This window comes from Fundulus heteroclitus, chromosome 6 (genome assembly GCF_011125445.2).
Source record: "Fundulus heteroclitus isolate FHET01 chromosome 6, MU-UCD_Fhet_4.1, whole genome shotgun sequence".
Classification (NCBI taxonomy): Eukaryota; Metazoa; Chordata; class Actinopteri; order Cyprinodontiformes; family Fundulidae; genus Fundulus; species Fundulus heteroclitus.
In genome coordinates, this window is record NC_046366.1 from 25,286,579 (window position 1) to 25,302,479 (window position 15,901).

At 42.1% G+C, this 15,901-nt stretch overlaps 2 protein-coding genes across 2 annotated transcripts; both read left to right on the plus strand.

Annotated features, from left to right (window-relative positions):
• The first annotated feature begins 756 nt into the window (after nt 1-756).
• On the plus strand, nt 757-4,451 carry LOC118563460 (tubulin alpha-1B chain-like). Its single transcript, XM_036138402.1, has 4 exons — nt 757-894; nt 2,227-2,449; nt 2,529-2,677; nt 2,801-4,451. The coding sequence occupies exons 1-4, from the start codon at nt 892-894 to the stop codon at nt 3,776-3,778; spliced, it is 1,353 nt and encodes a 450-aa protein (XP_035994295.1). The 5' UTR covers nt 757-891; the 3' UTR covers nt 3,779-4,451.
• Nucleotides 4,452-10,128: 5,677 nt separating this feature from the next.
• Nucleotides 10,129-13,738, plus strand: LOC118563462 (tubulin alpha-1B chain-like). Its single transcript, XM_036138404.1, has 4 exons — nt 10,129-10,266; nt 11,597-11,819; nt 11,899-12,047; nt 12,171-13,738. Exons 1-4 carry the CDS (start codon nt 10,264-10,266, stop codon nt 13,146-13,148), a joined length of 1,353 nt encoding a protein of 450 aa, XP_035994297.1. The 5' UTR covers nt 10,129-10,263; the 3' UTR covers nt 13,149-13,738.
• Nucleotides 13,739-15,901: the final 2,163 nt, after the last annotated feature.

Below are 15,901 nucleotides of genomic sequence, written 5' to 3' on the forward strand. Positions count from 1 at the left end.
GACCGTGTGACGCAGAATTGAGATACAAATACTGGACAGAAAAAACGATGGCGTCAATTCAATCCATCTATGGTATATATTTAAAATGTATTTAGAGCTAAAACTCCAGAAAAGCAATAATGATAATAATAATAATAATAATAATAATAATAATCCCTCTGTTTTAGGCTTTGATTTTTGGCTGACAAACATGCGAGATTCATAGTTAACTAGGTGTAGTTTATTTTGTGATTTCCCTCCTCACCCCAGTGGTAAAGATGGGTAAATGGATAGAAAGACAGTTCTCTAGTATTTTCCTTTAACTAAGACAGCAAAAACAGTTTCTTTCACATCAAGGAAAAACAACTAATGTTAAAGATTTCTTAGCCAGTCAAACTAAAAATCTATTGAAACCTAATGATATATATGGTCAACTATATATTTTCTCCTTCTGTTACAATTTTTAATCGATACGTTTTTACTGTTAGCCGAAGAACTGCCACTTCTTCATGGCCGTTAACTTGTTGTCAGGCAACAAGGCGATGGTTTTGCATAGCACTCTGGGTAATATAGTTCTTCATTAAAACTATCAAATCGGAGACTTAAACCGGATAAAACCTGTATAAATGAAGTATATACAATGATGGGACTCTTGATAAAACATTATAAATATATATTTTTTTTTTTTTAGGTTTGATTTATCATGTTTTAGTTGGTCTTGTGATTTCGCTCCCTCAGTGGTAAAGTCCAACCCCCCCCCCCCCCCACACAGCCTAATGGAACAGTCCACTTTAAGTCTTGGAGCGAACCTTCCGAACTTTTCTCATTTTGTCTTCCATCGAAGCTACAAACAAGCCGAGATACTTTTCCAGGTTTCTACACTTCCGTTGAAGTCTATACCACGACGAAAACATGGTAAGAGTAGTTTTAAAGGTTTACGGAGAGTTTTATTGGAATGTAAGCTTGTAGAGTTATTTCAGGGAAGATGAACCGGTTGTTCATTGTGTCAAAAACGACAGTTTTAACTCCGCAGAAGCATTGCGAAGAAGATTTTAGTTCACTTACTGATTTTTCCTGACGTCTTTAGGCACAAAAATACTTAGTCAGACTTTATTCAATAAATTATTTTCGTTCAGCTGCACATTAACGGTGAAAATTTGAGCTAAATTACGTTGCACTGCTCCCGAGTAGAAAGAGAACCATAAATATCAATACGGTATAAAATAATTGAAAGTATAACATATAATAAGGAGAAAATTTCGTCATTTTTAGGTTTATTTGGGCTTTTTTTTTTCTGAAAACTGCTTTAATATTCACCGTTTTTGCCGTTAGTCAGTCTTTGTGCGTTTTTAAAACTGATCCAACGTCTCTAACGGTTTTAGTTCCCGCCGTTGATCCAAACGGTCGCGATGTCAGTCACGTGATCAGAGAACCCCTTTGAAAAACGCGGAACTCGGAGAACCCAAATGGATTTCCCTTTAAAGTTCTGCTGCTGCTTGATTACCACCGGTTCCGTCTCCACCGGTATCCATGTTCTGCCTAAGCAACAACTTTGGACCAGCGGACAGAACCGGCTGACTGAGCTGGGGGCGGGTTTATGGAGACCGTTGACCAATCAGAATGTGTTGAGCGCCATGATCGATTGATTGTCGCGCAAGTGGAGGAGGTAAAGGAAAGCTTAGTCGGACTCGGGACCCGCCCTAATAAAAATGATCATGGTTTTTATGTTATTTTATCATTTCAATTTCCCCACTGAAGAACAATAAATCATGATTTTATTCTAGAGAAAGAGGAAATGCAGCCAGGAGCCAATCAGGGTCATGTGTGGCTCCAGGTCATTTCAGGCTGAAATGTCCCAAAGTTAGCTGGCATGGAAAGCACATTTAAGGCCATCTTTGCTAAGAAGTCATTTGTTTTGTTGCGTTTTCTATGCCACCAGCTTAAGAAATCCCCGTCATCTTCAGAAAATCTGATGAAAAATAGAAATTCTGCTGCAAATGAAAGAAAAAGATGGTTTATTTCTGTCCCTGTTCTAGTAAAGATGAGCAGCTCAACCTTTGTTGCCATGGAAACCACATCATTAGCACACATTAGCTAATTGAAGTATTTTGCAGCATTTTTAGTTATTTTGCGATCATCGTTTAAAAACCAGCTGAAAGCCGTTTTGTTCCACCGGGCTTGTAGGTGGTGATTTTATTGAGCTTCTTTTTATCTCCATCTTTTAACTTTCCCTCCTTCCTCCTCCAGCGTGAGTGCATCTCCGTCCACGTGGGCCAGGCCGGCGTCCAGATCGGGAACGCCTGCTGGGAACTCTACTGCCTTGAACACGGGATCCAGCCGGACGGCCAGATGCCGAGCGACGCGACCATCGGAGGAGGAGACGACTCGTTCAACACCTTCTTCAGTGAGACCGGGGCGGGGAAGCACGTCCCCAGAGCCGTCTTTGTGGACCTGGAGCCCACCGTCATCGGTGAGTATAGCATCTTTTTTAGGCCTCAGTCGTAACCGAAGCCACTAAATTGTTGATTAAAACGAGCGTCTCTCCTCAGATGAAGTGCGCACCGGCACCTACAGGCAGCTGTTCCACCCCGAGCAGCTGATCACCGGGAAGGAGGACGCCGCTAACAACTACGCCCGGGGACACTACACCATCGGGAAGGAGATCATCGACCCGGTTCTGGACAGGATCCGCAAACTGGTGGGTAGACGCGTGTCTGAGGACCATGTTAACTGGTTGTGGTGAGCGTGAGCTGAATAATGCAGCTGCCTCTGAAGTGGGCTGAGAAACGTTGTGAAGCCTCCATCTTGGTTCCGTCCTCAGGCGGACCAGTGCACCGGGCTTCAGGGCTTCCTGGTCTTCCACAGCTTCGGTGGAGGAACCGGCTCCGGTTTCACCTCCCTGCTGATGGAGCGCCTGTCCGTGGACTACGGCAAGAAGTCCAAGCTGGAGTTCGCCGTCTACCCGGCGCCTCAGGTGTCTACGGCCGTGGTGGAGCCCTACAACGCCATCCTCACCACCCACACCACCCTGGAGCACTCGGACTGCGCCTTCATGGTGGACAACGAGGCCATCTACGACATCTGCCGCAGGAACCTGGACATCGGCCGTCCCACCTACACCAACCTGAACAGGCTGATCAGCCAGATCGTGTCCTCCATCACCGCGTCTCTGCGCTTCGACGGCGCTCTGAACGTGGACCTGACGGAGTTCCAGACCAACCTGGTGCCGTACCCCCGCATCCACTTCCCCCTGGCCACCTACGCCCCGGTCATCTCCGCCGAGAAGGCGTACCACGAGCAGCTGACCGTGGCCGAGATCACCAGCGCCTGCTTCGATTCGGCCAACCAGATGGTGAAGTGCGACCCTCGCCACGGCAAGTACATGGCGTGCTGCCTGCTGTACCGCGGCGACGTGGTGCCCAAAGACGTCAACGCCGCCATCGCCGCCATCAAGACCAAGCGCAGCATCCAGTTCGTGGACTGGTGTCCCACCGGCTTCAAGGTGGGCATCAACTACCAGCCTCCCACCGTGGTTCCTGGAGGAGACCTGGCCAAGGTGCAGAGGGCCGTGTGCATGCTCAGCAACACCACGGCCATCGCCGAGGCCTGGGCCCGGCTCGACCACAAGTTTGACCTCATGTACGCCAAGAGGGCCTTCGTCCACTGGTACGTGGGCGAGGGCATGGAGGAGGGGGAGTTCTCCGAGGCCCGCGAAGACATGGCCGCCCTGGAGAAGGACTACGAGGAGGTGGGAGTCGACTCCATCGAGGGAGAAGATGAGGAGGGGGAGGAGTACTAGACGGGCCGGCCGGTCCAAAGCCTCCATGTTTTCATTTAAGTTGAAGCAAAAGTCACCAAAGTCTTTCTTTCTCTTCCTCTGAGCTTCATCTGCTCAGACGTGTTTTAAGAATTACTTTTATTAACGTTTTAAATAGTTTTAAGGCAAAAAAAGTTCTGGATTTTACCTATTTATCTTCTTCTGAGCTTCATCTGCTTAGATGTGTTTTAAGAAAAAGTTTTATTTACCTTTTAAATTGTTTTAAGGCAAAAAAGTTCTGGATTTTACCTCTTTCTTGTTCTTCCTCTGAGCTTCATCTGCTCAGACGTGTTTTAAGAAAACGTTTTAACATTTTAAATAGTTTTAAGGCAAAAAAGTTCTGGATTTTACCTATTTATCTTCTTCTGAGCTTCATCTGCTCAGACGTGTTTTAAGAATTAGCTTTATTAACGTTTTAAATAGTTTTAAGGCATAAAAGTTCTGGAATTTACCTCTAAATTCTCTTCCTCTGAGCTTCATCTGCTCAGACGTGTTTTAAGAATAAGTTTTATTTACATTTTAAATACTTTTAAGGCATAAAAAGTTCTGGATTTTACCTCTAAATTCTCCCTGTGGCTCTTGAACAAGGCAGCAGCAACAGTACTGTAGAAATCTATTTCATGTTAATCTGTCCTCAAAGTCCTATGGAATAAAAGCAAAAAAAAAAAAAATTAAGTCTCCTTTGTCGGTCTTTGTTGAAGTTTGTCCAACTGAAAGTCTCCTTTGAAGCAGCAGCGCTGTGTAACTTTTAGCCACCAGAGGGCGCTGGACCTGCAACTTGCTGGTCTAGCGCCCCTGAAGGCCGCTGGCAGAACTGCAGAGCAGCACATAGGCATAATATAAAGTCTATGGAGCAGCAGGTTGAGAAGTCATGGAGTTATTTAGAAAGACGAGGCCTCGTTCTCCTTCTAGATTAAATCCACCATCAGAACCAGAACTTGGTTCTAGGCGTGTGAAAACTATCCTGTTACTGTACCACTTCTAAAAAGAACTAACCAGGACCTTCTGAACTTGTTTTGCAGAGCAGTTTTTGGAGCTTTTAATTTTGCATTTGGAAGTAAAAAGACAGTAAGTCAAAACTCTCGACTACATGATCCCAACTAACAGTTTGTGGACTATAAGTCCATCTTTTCTTCATAGTATGGCCGATCATGAGACTTGTATATCAAAATTAAATGGTCATTTCATTCCGACAAACACAAACCAGGGAGTAAACATTACCGTCTACATGCTGGTGAAGATTCTCAGTCATCCAGGTAATGGTCATTCCAAAAAGAGTAGAAATCAAAGCAACTGGACTTGTTTTCCATACGGTAACCAAGTCCAGTTGCTTTGATTTTTACTTTTCTTGGAATTACCGTCTATAGCAACAAGAGGGTGGTCTAGGCGTGTGAAAACTATCCTGCTCCTGTGACATTTAAACCTTTATTGAAACATTAACTTATAAACAACAAAGACTGAACACATGTCTGTTGTTTTCCTGTTTCAGTCTGCATTCACGCAGCAGAGTGTTGTGTGGTGCAGCTCCAAGGAAACAGAGCGCCACAGAACCCTGTTACTGGGCTGTCTGTGAAGCTAATAGCAGCTAGCGCTAGCTTAAAGTCTGTTACAACCTCTCTGATGCACGTGAGCTTTGAACTTCCAAACATTCCTGTCGTTGTGGGCAAACTGCTAATGTTTTTGTTGTCCCCACTGACCCTAAAACCTCTCCATTTGAGCAGCTCCAAATATTGGTTAAACTCTGAGGTGTACATCTTCAAGAAAAGGCTTCTCTTTTGGTCAGGACTCAGAGTACATTGCTGTTAAAACTGCCTTCAACGGTGCTCAAGCAACTTCTAGTCCACAGAAGCCTGGCTTTGTCAGGCTGGACTCAAATGCAGATAAACTGGAAGGTACAAGATTTTAATAATGAAAAAAAAAAACTATTTACAACAGGCATGAGAAACAGGGCAGGGAAACAAACCATGAGGCTTAAAAGAGAAGTTTGGGCCTATAAATAAATAAGAAATCCTCTACCAATGTTAACTAGAAGAGTGGTCAAATATGCTGTCAGAATTATAGGACCTTGTTGAAGATACTTGCCCAAATCTTAGTGGTGTTATATGTATATTTGAGACTGTATGTATTATTTTGACTCTGTAAGAAAAATAACATTAAATTACAACTTTTTAACCAGTTTCTACTTTTTGAAAATGATGGCGTTTGTGCTGTATAACTTTTTCCCTCAGAATTAAGATGGTATTCCTGCCAGTCATGAGTCTGTGTGTTAAACCTCTCATCAGTAGCCCTCAAACATCCTGAAAAACAATGCTAAAGATCTGCTCAGAAGAATATTATCTAACTCATTTTTTTATACTTACTAAGGTAGCTTACTTTGTTTTGCGTTGAGGGTGATATAAGTTTAATAGAAACAGTAACAAACGGTTCAAATTTATTTCTTCTTTCAATTTCAGACATGTTAAATGTTGACAAGGGTGGCTTTGGGGAAAATGGGGCTTTCATCTGTTATTTCATCACCACTTTAATGGCAGCCTTCACTGGCGTTTCACTTGCTGTTCTAATCCAGACAAAGAAATCATCCAGGCATGCCTCAGAGTCCTCTGCTGGCTGAAAGGAGGTTGTGCAGAACGCCGAGCCTTGCCTGGATCTGACCAGGTCTGCAAAAAAGACAACATGTGTTAGTTTTTTTTTTAGATTTCTTTTGTGAATTTAAAGTTAGTGCAACAAATCACTGCCTTGTTGCTAGGCAACAAGTTAACGGCCATGAAGAAGTGCCAGTTCTTCGGCTAACAGTAAAAACGTATGGATTAAAAATTGTAACTGAAGGAGAAAATAGTTGACCATATATATAATTAGGTTTCAATAGATTTTTAGTTTGACTGGCTAAGAAATCTTTAACATTAGTTTTTTTTTCCTTGTGAAAGAAACTGGTTTTGCTGTCTTGGTTAAAGGAAAATACTGGAGAACTGTCTTTCTATCCATTTACCCATCTTTACCACTGGGGTGAGGAGGGAAATCACAAGATAAACTACACCTAGTTAATTACGAATCTCGCATGTTTGTCAGCCAAAAATCAAAGCATAAAACAGAGGGATTATTGTTATTATTATTATTATTATTTATTATTGTAGCTTAACTGGAGTTTTAGCTCTAAATGCATTTTAAATATATATCATAGATGGATAAAATGGACGCCATCGTTTTTTTCTCTTTAATTTAATTACACTTTTTTCTACAAGATCATCACCTTAAGGACAGCATCGGGCCCGGATCTGTAAAACCGAGCTGGATCTGGGTCTTTTTTCACAACGGGCAGAAATCAGCACGGATCTAGGCCAGAAGTGGGCCGCAGGTGCTGCAGAGCTCCTACATGTACCGTCAGATTTAAATATAATATAATATAATATATTATAGCACTCTTTTGCATTTTAGCCATGTCAGTTAATATTACAGTCATTACATCCTCACAACCATGCAGGGGAACAAGAAGAAGACTGAAGAAGCTGTGGCAGACGGAACCCCAGAACTATGATTAATTATCCTGACACGGAGGAGAGACACAGCTTGTTGGTTTTGGAATAAAATCAACAAAATCCTTAACTTAACTCGCCTTTTTGTTCTCTCTCGTAAATCCCATGCAAACTGTCATGTTTCTTTAAGTTTGTAAGGAAGCCTTCAGGTAAGTGATTGTCTTTGCACTGGGGCATCCAGTGAGAAACGAAGGAGTGAAGCTGCCAGTCCATCATGTCTTTCATATAAACATGTGTTATTTCAAAATTCTCTCCAAAAAAACTCCTTTAACAAAGCTTTTTCTGACTCACAAATCCTTTGTAAAAGCTTAATGACGGAGTTAAAGGCTGTCCGAAATCGGCACAGCAATCCAAAGCTCCTTTCCTCTAGTGTTCTTACTGTTGACCCTATGAAACATTTTAAGAATATTGAATTTACTGTTTATTTAAACACATTGTAATAACAGAATAAAACTTTTCTGCCTGTCCCTTCATTTTTCATGCACACCAGTCTCATCAGTTCCGTGAGTGGGAGTCGTCCAAAACTTTTTTATGACACATTAATTCATCTATTAACTGTATATTTTAAAGCTACCAAAGATATTTTAAATGTATATAACTTAGAAAGAGATATAAAATAATACAACACTAAATGCTATGAGTAGCCTGCAATGGTGTTTAGGATCCAGCAGGTGTCATCGCTACCATCGCTAGTTCTGATGTACTCTGTGTACATTAGAGTAGTCGCTTGTAGTTCACTTCAAACTAAGCTGGTAATGTTTTCTCCTTTTCTGTAATTTGTTTTATTGCACGTTCCTTTCCTTGGCTGCAAATGGCTGTTTCAAACTAACTCAAGGACACTGAGACTGTCACAAAAGGACCACAGGAGTTTTTGATATTGGTACTTATATAATGTTTACGTCAGGGCTGGATGATTGAGAACAAAAGCATATTGGTAAAAAAGAAATCATACTGATCCACATCGATAATTATCAACATATTCAAAACGTATATTTTAAGTGCAGCCCTGGCCATTTTATTTTATTTGACCTTTTTTTAGATACAGAACGCACAAACACCGAATTCAAACTCAACCCTTTATTCAACCAAGGTTTTACAAAAACTGCTAGATTTTAAGAAAGAATGCGTGCTCTCTGAACTCTTTGAAGGAGACGAAGCGTTCCTGGGTCTGCGCTTGTGATTGGTTGGGAGGATGTAATGACTGTAATATTAACTGACATGGCTAGAATGCAAAAGGAAGAAAAACTGTTATTCTATTGAACTTTTTATTGACCCTTTTTTTCTGTCATCGATATACGTCTGTCGATCCATATATATTGTTATTGAATTATTGTCCAGCCCTAGTTTATGGAATGTTTATCATTCTAAGCTTCACTTTTATTTACCATCATAGAATTTTTGGTTTGTTTCACATTAAAATAAAAATTTCTTAAGCAACAAACGTGTGCTGTATTATATTATATTATATTATATTATATTATATTATATTATATTATATTATATTATATTATATTATATTATATTATTAGATTAGATTAGATTAGATTCAACTTTATTGTCATTACACAGGTACAGGTACAAGGCAACGAAATGCAGTTTAGGTCTACCCAGAAGTACAATAGCAGCAAGTGCAGGATAAACAATGGTTCTATAAGTACAGGATATGGGTTTTTTACTGAATAAATATAGAGATGGATACTATTATAAACAGAATTTTACTGATAGATATATATATAAATATATTATATTAAAAATATATTTAAATCTGACGGCGCTGCATTTTGTGACTCTAGTTATTGTACCGGGCCCGGTCTGGCCCAAATAGGTCTGATTTTTAAATAAAACTTCAGGCTATGAAATGTAGAAATATGTAGAAAAAAGTGTAAATAAATTAAAGAGCTATTTTTGTACAATATCCTGCTTTTGTCTCTTTGGAAGCCAGATCTACTTTGCTCATTTTTAACAGGGAAATCCTTGGTTAACTTTGTCAATACTTCAGGTTTAGTCTTGATGTGAACAGTAAATTCACATCTCTAAAATCAGATCATGATGAATGGACCGTATGACGCAGAATTGAGATACAAATACTGGACAGAAAAAAACGATGGCGTCAATTCAATCCATCTATGGTATATATTTAAAATGTATTTAGAGCTAAAACTCCAGAAAAGCAATAATAATAATAATAATAATAATAATAATCCCTCTGTTTTAGGCTTTGATTTTTGGCTGACAAACATGCGAGATTCATAGTTAACTAGGTGTAGTTTATTTTGTGATTTCCCTCCTCACCCCAGTGGTAAAGATGGGTAAATGGATAGAAAGACAGTTCTCTAGTATTTTCCTTTAACTAAGACAGCAAAAACAGTTTCTTTCACATCAAGGAAAAACAACTAATGTTAAAGATTTCTTAGCCAGTCAAACTAAAAATCTATTGAAACCTAATGATATATGGTCAACTATATATTTTCTCCTTCTGTTACAATTTTTAATCGATACGTTTTTACTGTTAGCCGAAGAACTGCCACTTCTTCATGGCCGTTAACTTGTTGTCAGGCAACAAGGCGATGGTTTTGCATAGCACTCTGGGTAATATAGTTCTTCATTAAAACTATCAAATCGGAGACTTAAACCGGATAAAACCTGTATAAATGAAGTATATACAATGATGGGACTCTTGATAAAACATTATAAATATATATTTTTTTCTTTTTAGGTTTGATTTATCATGTTTTAGTTGGTCTTGTGATTTCGCTCCCTCAGTGGTAAAGTCCAACCCCCCCCCCCCCCCACACAGCCTAATGGAACAGTCCACTTTAAGTCTTGGAGCGAACCTTCCGAACTTTTCTCATTTTGTCTTCCATCGAAGCTACAAACAAGCCGAGATACTTTTCCAGGTTTCTACACTTCCGTTGAAGTCTATACCACGACGAAAACATGGTAAGAGTAGTTTTAAAGGTTTACGGAGAGTTTTATTGGAATGTAAGCTTGTAGAGTTATTTCAGGGAAGATGAACCGGTTGTTCATTGTGTCAAAAACGACAGTTTTAACTCCGCAGAAGCATTGCGAAGAAGATTTTAGTTCACTTACTGATTTTTCCTGACGTCTTTAGGCACAAAAATACTTAGTCAGACTTTATTCAATAAATTATTTTCGTTCAGCTGCACATTAACGGTGAAAATTTGAGCTAAATTACGTTGCACTGCTCCCGAGTAGAAAGAGAACCATAAATATCAATACGGTATAAAATAATTGAAAGTATAACATATAATAAGGAGAAAATTTCGTCATTTTTAGGTTTATTTGGGCTTTTTTTTTCTGAAAACTGCTTTAATATTCACCGTTTTTGCCGTTAGTCAGTCTTTGTGCGTTTTTAAAACTGATCCAACGTCTCTAACGGTTTTAGTTCCCGCCGTTGATCCAAACGGTCGCGATGTCAGTCACGTGATCAGAGAACCCCTTTGAAAAACGCGGAACTCGGAGAACCCAAATGGATTTCCCTTTAAAGTTCTGCTGCTGCTTGATTACCACCGGTTCCGTCTCCACCGGTATCCATGTTCTGCCTAAGCAACAACTTTGGACCAGCGGACAGAACCGGCTGACTGAGCTGGGGGCGGGTTTATGGAGACCGTTGACCAATCAGAATGTGTTGAGCGCCACGATCGATTGATTGTCGCGCAAGTGGAGGAGGTAAAGGAAAGCTTAGTCGGACTCGGGACCCGCCCTAATAAAAATGATCATGGTTTTTATGTTATTTTATCATTTCAATTTCCCCACTGAAGAACAATAAATCATGATTTTATTCTAGAGAAAGAGGAAATGCAGCCAGGAGCCAATCAGGGTCATGTGTGGCTCCAGGTCATTTCAGGCTGAAATGTCCCAAAGTTAGCTGGCATGGAAAGCACATTTAAGGCCATCTTTGCTAAGAAGTCATTTGTTTTGTTGCGTTTTCTATGCCACCAGCTTAAGAAATCCCCGTCATCTTCAGAAAATCTGATGAAAAATAGAAATTCTGCTGCAAATGAAAGAAAAAGATGGTTTATTTCTGTCCCTGTTCTAGTAAAGATGAGCAGCTCAACCTTTGTTGCCATGGAAACCACATCATTAGCACACATTAGCTAATTGAAGTATTTTGCAGCATTTTTAGTTATTTTGCGATCATCGTTAAAAACCAGCTGAAAGCCGTTTTGTTCCACCGGGCTTGTAGGTGGTGATTTTATTGAGCTTCTTTTTATCTCCATCTTTTAACTTTCCCTCCTTCCTCCTCCAGCGTGAGTGCATCTCCGTCCACGTGGGCCAGGCCGGCGTCCAGATCGGGAACGCCTGCTGGGAACTCTACTGCCTTGAACACGGGATCCAGCCGGACGGCCAGATGCCGAGCGACGCGACCATCGGAGGAGGAGACGACTCGTTCAACACCTTCTTCAGTGAGACCGGGGCGGGGAAGCACGTCCCCAGAGCCGTCTTTGTGGACCTGGAGCCCACCGTCATCGGTGAGTATAGCATCTTTTTTAGGCCTCAGTCGTAACCGAAGCCACTAAATTGTTGATTAAAACGAGCGTCTCTCCTCAGATGAAGTGCGCACCGGCACCTACAGGCAGCTGTTCCACCCCGAGCAGCTGATCACCGGGAAGGAGGACGCCGCTAACAACTACGCCCGGGGACACTACACCATCGGGAAGGAGATCATCGACCCGGTTCTGGACAGGATCCGCAAACTGGTGGGTAGACGCGTGTCTGAGGACCATGTTAACTGGTTGTGGTGAGCGTGAGCTGAATAATGCAGCTGCCTCTGAAGTGGGCTGAGAAACGTTGTGAAGCCTCCATCTTGGTTCCGTCCTCAGGCGGACCAGTGCACCGGGCTTCAGGGCTTCCTGGTCTTCCACAGCTTCGGTGGAGGAACCGGCTCCGGTTTCACCTCCCTGCTGATGGAGCGCCTGTCCGTGGACTACGGCAAGAAGTCCAAGCTGGAGTTCGCCGTCTACCCGGCGCCTCAGGTGTCTACGGCCGTGGTGGAGCCCTACAACGCCATCCTCACCACCCACACCACCCTGGAGCACTCGGACTGCGCCTTCATGGTGGACAACGAGGCCATCTACGACATCTGCCGCAGGAACCTGGACATCGGCCGTCCCACCTACACCAACCTGAACAGGCTGATCAGCCAGATCGTGTCCTCCATCACCGCGTCTCTGCGCTTCGACGGCGCTCTGAACGTGGACCTGACGGAGTTCCAGACCAACCTGGTGCCGTACCCCCGCATCCACTTCCCCCTGGCCACCTACGCCCCGGTCATCTCCGCCGAGAAGGCGTACCACGAGCAGCTGACCGTGGCCGAGATCACCAGCGCCTGCTTCGATTCGGCCAACCAGATGGTGAAGTGCGACCCTCGCCACGGCAAGTACATGGCGTGCTGCCTGCTGTACCGCGGCGACGTGGTGCCCAAAGACGTCAACGCCGCCATCGCCGCCATCAAGACCAAGCGCAGCATCCAGTTCGTGGACTGGTGTCCCACCGGCTTCAAGGTGGGCATCAACTACCAGCCTCCCACCGTGGTTCCTGGAGGAGACCTGGCCAAGGTGCAGAGGGCCGTGTGCATGCTCAGCAACACCACGGCCATCGCCGAGGCCTGGGCCCGGCTCGACCACAAGTTTGACCTCATGTACGCCAAGAGGGCCTTCGTCCACTGGTACGTGGGCGAGGGCATGGAGGAGGGGGAGTTCTCCGAGGCCCGCGAAGACATGGCCGCCCTGGAGAAGGACTACGAGGAGGTGGGAGTCGACTCCATCGAGGGAGAAGATGAGGAGGGGGAGGAGTACTAGACGGGCCGGCCGCTCCAAAGCCTCCATGTTTTCCTTTAAGTTGAAGCAAAAGTCACCAAAGTCTTTCTTTCTCTTCCTCTGAGCTTCATCTGCTCAGACGTGTTTTAAGAATTACTTTTATTAACGTTTTAAATAGTTTTAAGGCAAAAAAAGTTCTGGATTTTACCTATTTATCTTCTTCTGAGCTTCATCTGCTCAGATGTGTTTTAAGAAAAAGTTTTGTTTACCTTTTAAATTGTTTTAAGGCAAAAAAGTTCTGGATTTTACCTCTTTCTTTATCTTCCTCTGAGCTTCATCTGCTCAGACGTGTTTTAAGAATTAGCTTTATTAACGTTTTAAATAGTTTTAAGGCATAAAAGTTCTGGAATTTACCTCTAAATTCTCTTCCTCTGAGCTTCATCTGCTCAGACGTGTTTTAAGAATAAGTTTTATTTACATTTTAAATACTTTTAAGGCAAAAAAGTTCTGGATTTTACCTCTAAATTCTCCCTGTGGCTCTTGAACAAGGCAGCAGCAACAGTACTGTAGAAATCTATTTCATGTTAATCTGTCCTCAAAGTCCTATGGAATAAAAGCAAAAAAAAAAAAAATTAAGTCTCCTTTGTCGGTCTTTGTTGAAGTTTGTCCAACTGAAAGTCTCCTTTGAAGCAGCAGCGCTGTGTAACTTTTAGCCACCAGGGGGCGCTGGACCTGCAACTTGCTGGTCTAGCGCCCCTGAAGGCCGCTGGCAGAACTGCAGAGCAGCACATAGGCATAATATAAAGTCTATGGAGCAGCAGGTTGAGAAGTCATGGAGTTATTTAGAAAGACGAGGCCTCGTTCTCCTTCTAGATTAAATCCACCATCAGAACCAGAACTTGGTTCTAGGCGTGTGAAAACTATCCTGTTACTGTACCACTTCTAAAAAGAACTAACCAGGACCTTCTGAACTTGTTTTGCAGAGCAGTTTTTGGAGCTTTTAATTTTGCATTTGGAATTAAAAAGACAGTAAGTCAAAACTCTCGACTACATGATCCCAACTAACAGTTTGTGGACTATAAGTCCATCTTTTCTTCATAGTATGGCCGATCATGAGACTTGTATATCAAAATTAAATGGTCATTTCATTCCGACAAACACAAACCAGGGAGTAAACATTACCGTCTACATGCTGGTGAAGATTCTCAGTCATCCAGGTAATGGTCATTCCAAAAAGAGTAGAAATCAAAGCAACTGGACTTGTTTTCCATACGGTAACCAAGTCCAGTTGCTTTGATTTTTACTTTTCTTGGAATTACCGTCTATAGCAACAAGAGGGTGGTCTAGGCGTGTGAAAACTATCCTGCTCCTGTGACACTTAAACCTTTATTGAAACATTAACTTATAAACAACAAAGACTGAACACATGTCTGTTGTTTTCCTGTTTCAGTCTGCATTCACGCAGCAGAGTGTTGTGTGGTGCAGCTCCAAGGAAACAGAGCGCCACAGAACCCTGTTACTGGGCTGTCTGTGAAGCTAATAGCAGCTAGCGCTAGCTTAAAGTCTGTTACAACCTCTCTGATGCACGTGAGCTTTGAACTTCCAAACATTCCTGTCGTTGTGGGCAAACTGCTAATGTTTTTGTTGTCCCCACTGACCCTAAAACCTCTCCATTTGAGCAGCTCCAAATATTGGTTAAACTCTGAGGTGTACATCTTCAAGAAAAGGCTTCTCTTTTGGTCAGGACTCAGAGTACATTGCTGTTAAAACTGCCTTCAACGGTGCTCAAGCAACTTCTAGTCCACAGAAGCCTGGCTTTGTCAGGCTGGACTCAAATGCAGATAAACTGGAAGGTACAAGATTTTAATAATGAAAAAAAAAAACTATTTACAACAGGCATGAGAAACAGGGCAGGGAAACAAACCATGAGGCTTAAAAGAGAAGTTTGGGCCTATAAATAAATAAGAAATCCTCTACCAATGTTAACTAGAAGAGTGGTCAAATATGCTGTCAGAATTATAGGACCTTGTTGAAGATACTTGCCCAAATCTTAGTGGTGTTATATGTATATTTGAGACTGTATGTATTATTTTGACTCTGTAAGAAAAATAACATTAAATTACAACTTTTAACCAGTTTCTACTTTTTGAAAATGATGGCGTTTGTGCTGTATAACTTTTTCCCTTCAGAATTAAGATGGTATTCCTGCCAGTCATGAGTCTGTGTGTTAAACCTCTCATCAGTAGCCCTCAAACATCCTGAAAAACAATGCTAAAGATCTGCTCAGAAGAATATTATCTAACTAATTTTTTTTATACTTACTAAGGTAGCTTACTTTGTTTTGCGTTGAGGGTGATATAAGTTTAATAGAAACAGTAACAAACGGTTCAAATTTATTTCTTCTTTCAATTTCAGACATGTTAAATGTTGACAAGGGTGGCTTTGGGGAAAATGGGGCTTTCATCTGTTATTTCATCACCACTTTAATGGCAGCCTTCACTGGCGTTTCACTTGCTGTTCTAATCCAGACAAAGAAATCATCCAGGCATGCCTCAGAGTCCTCTGCTGGCTGAAAGGAGGTTGTTGTGCAGAACGCCGAGCCTTGCCTGGATCTGACCAGGTCTGCAAAAAAGACAACATGTGTTAGTTTTTTTTTTTAGATTTCTTTTGTGAATTAAAGTTAGTGCAACAAATCACTGCCTTGTTGCTAGGCAACAAGTTAACGGCCATGAAGAAGTGCCAGTTCTTCGGCTAACAGTAAAAACGTTGGATTAAATTGTAACTGAAGGAGAAAA

Coding starts and splice junctions, on each gene's coding strand:
- LOC118563460 (XM_036138402.1), top strand. Junction 2,450..2,528: donor CCTGGAGCCCACCGTCATCG/GTGAGTATAGCA, acceptor GTCTCTCCTCAG/ATGAAGTGCGCACCGGCACC. Junction 2,678..2,800: donor TGGACAGGATCCGCAAACTG/GTGGGTAGACGC, acceptor TTCCGTCCTCAG/GCGGACCAGTGCACCGGGCT.
- LOC118563462 (XM_036138404.1), top strand. Junction 11,820..11,898: donor CCTGGAGCCCACCGTCATCG/GTGAGTATAGCA, acceptor GTCTCTCCTCAG/ATGAAGTGCGCACCGGCACC. Junction 12,048..12,170: donor TGGACAGGATCCGCAAACTG/GTGGGTAGACGC, acceptor TTCCGTCCTCAG/GCGGACCAGTGCACCGGGCT.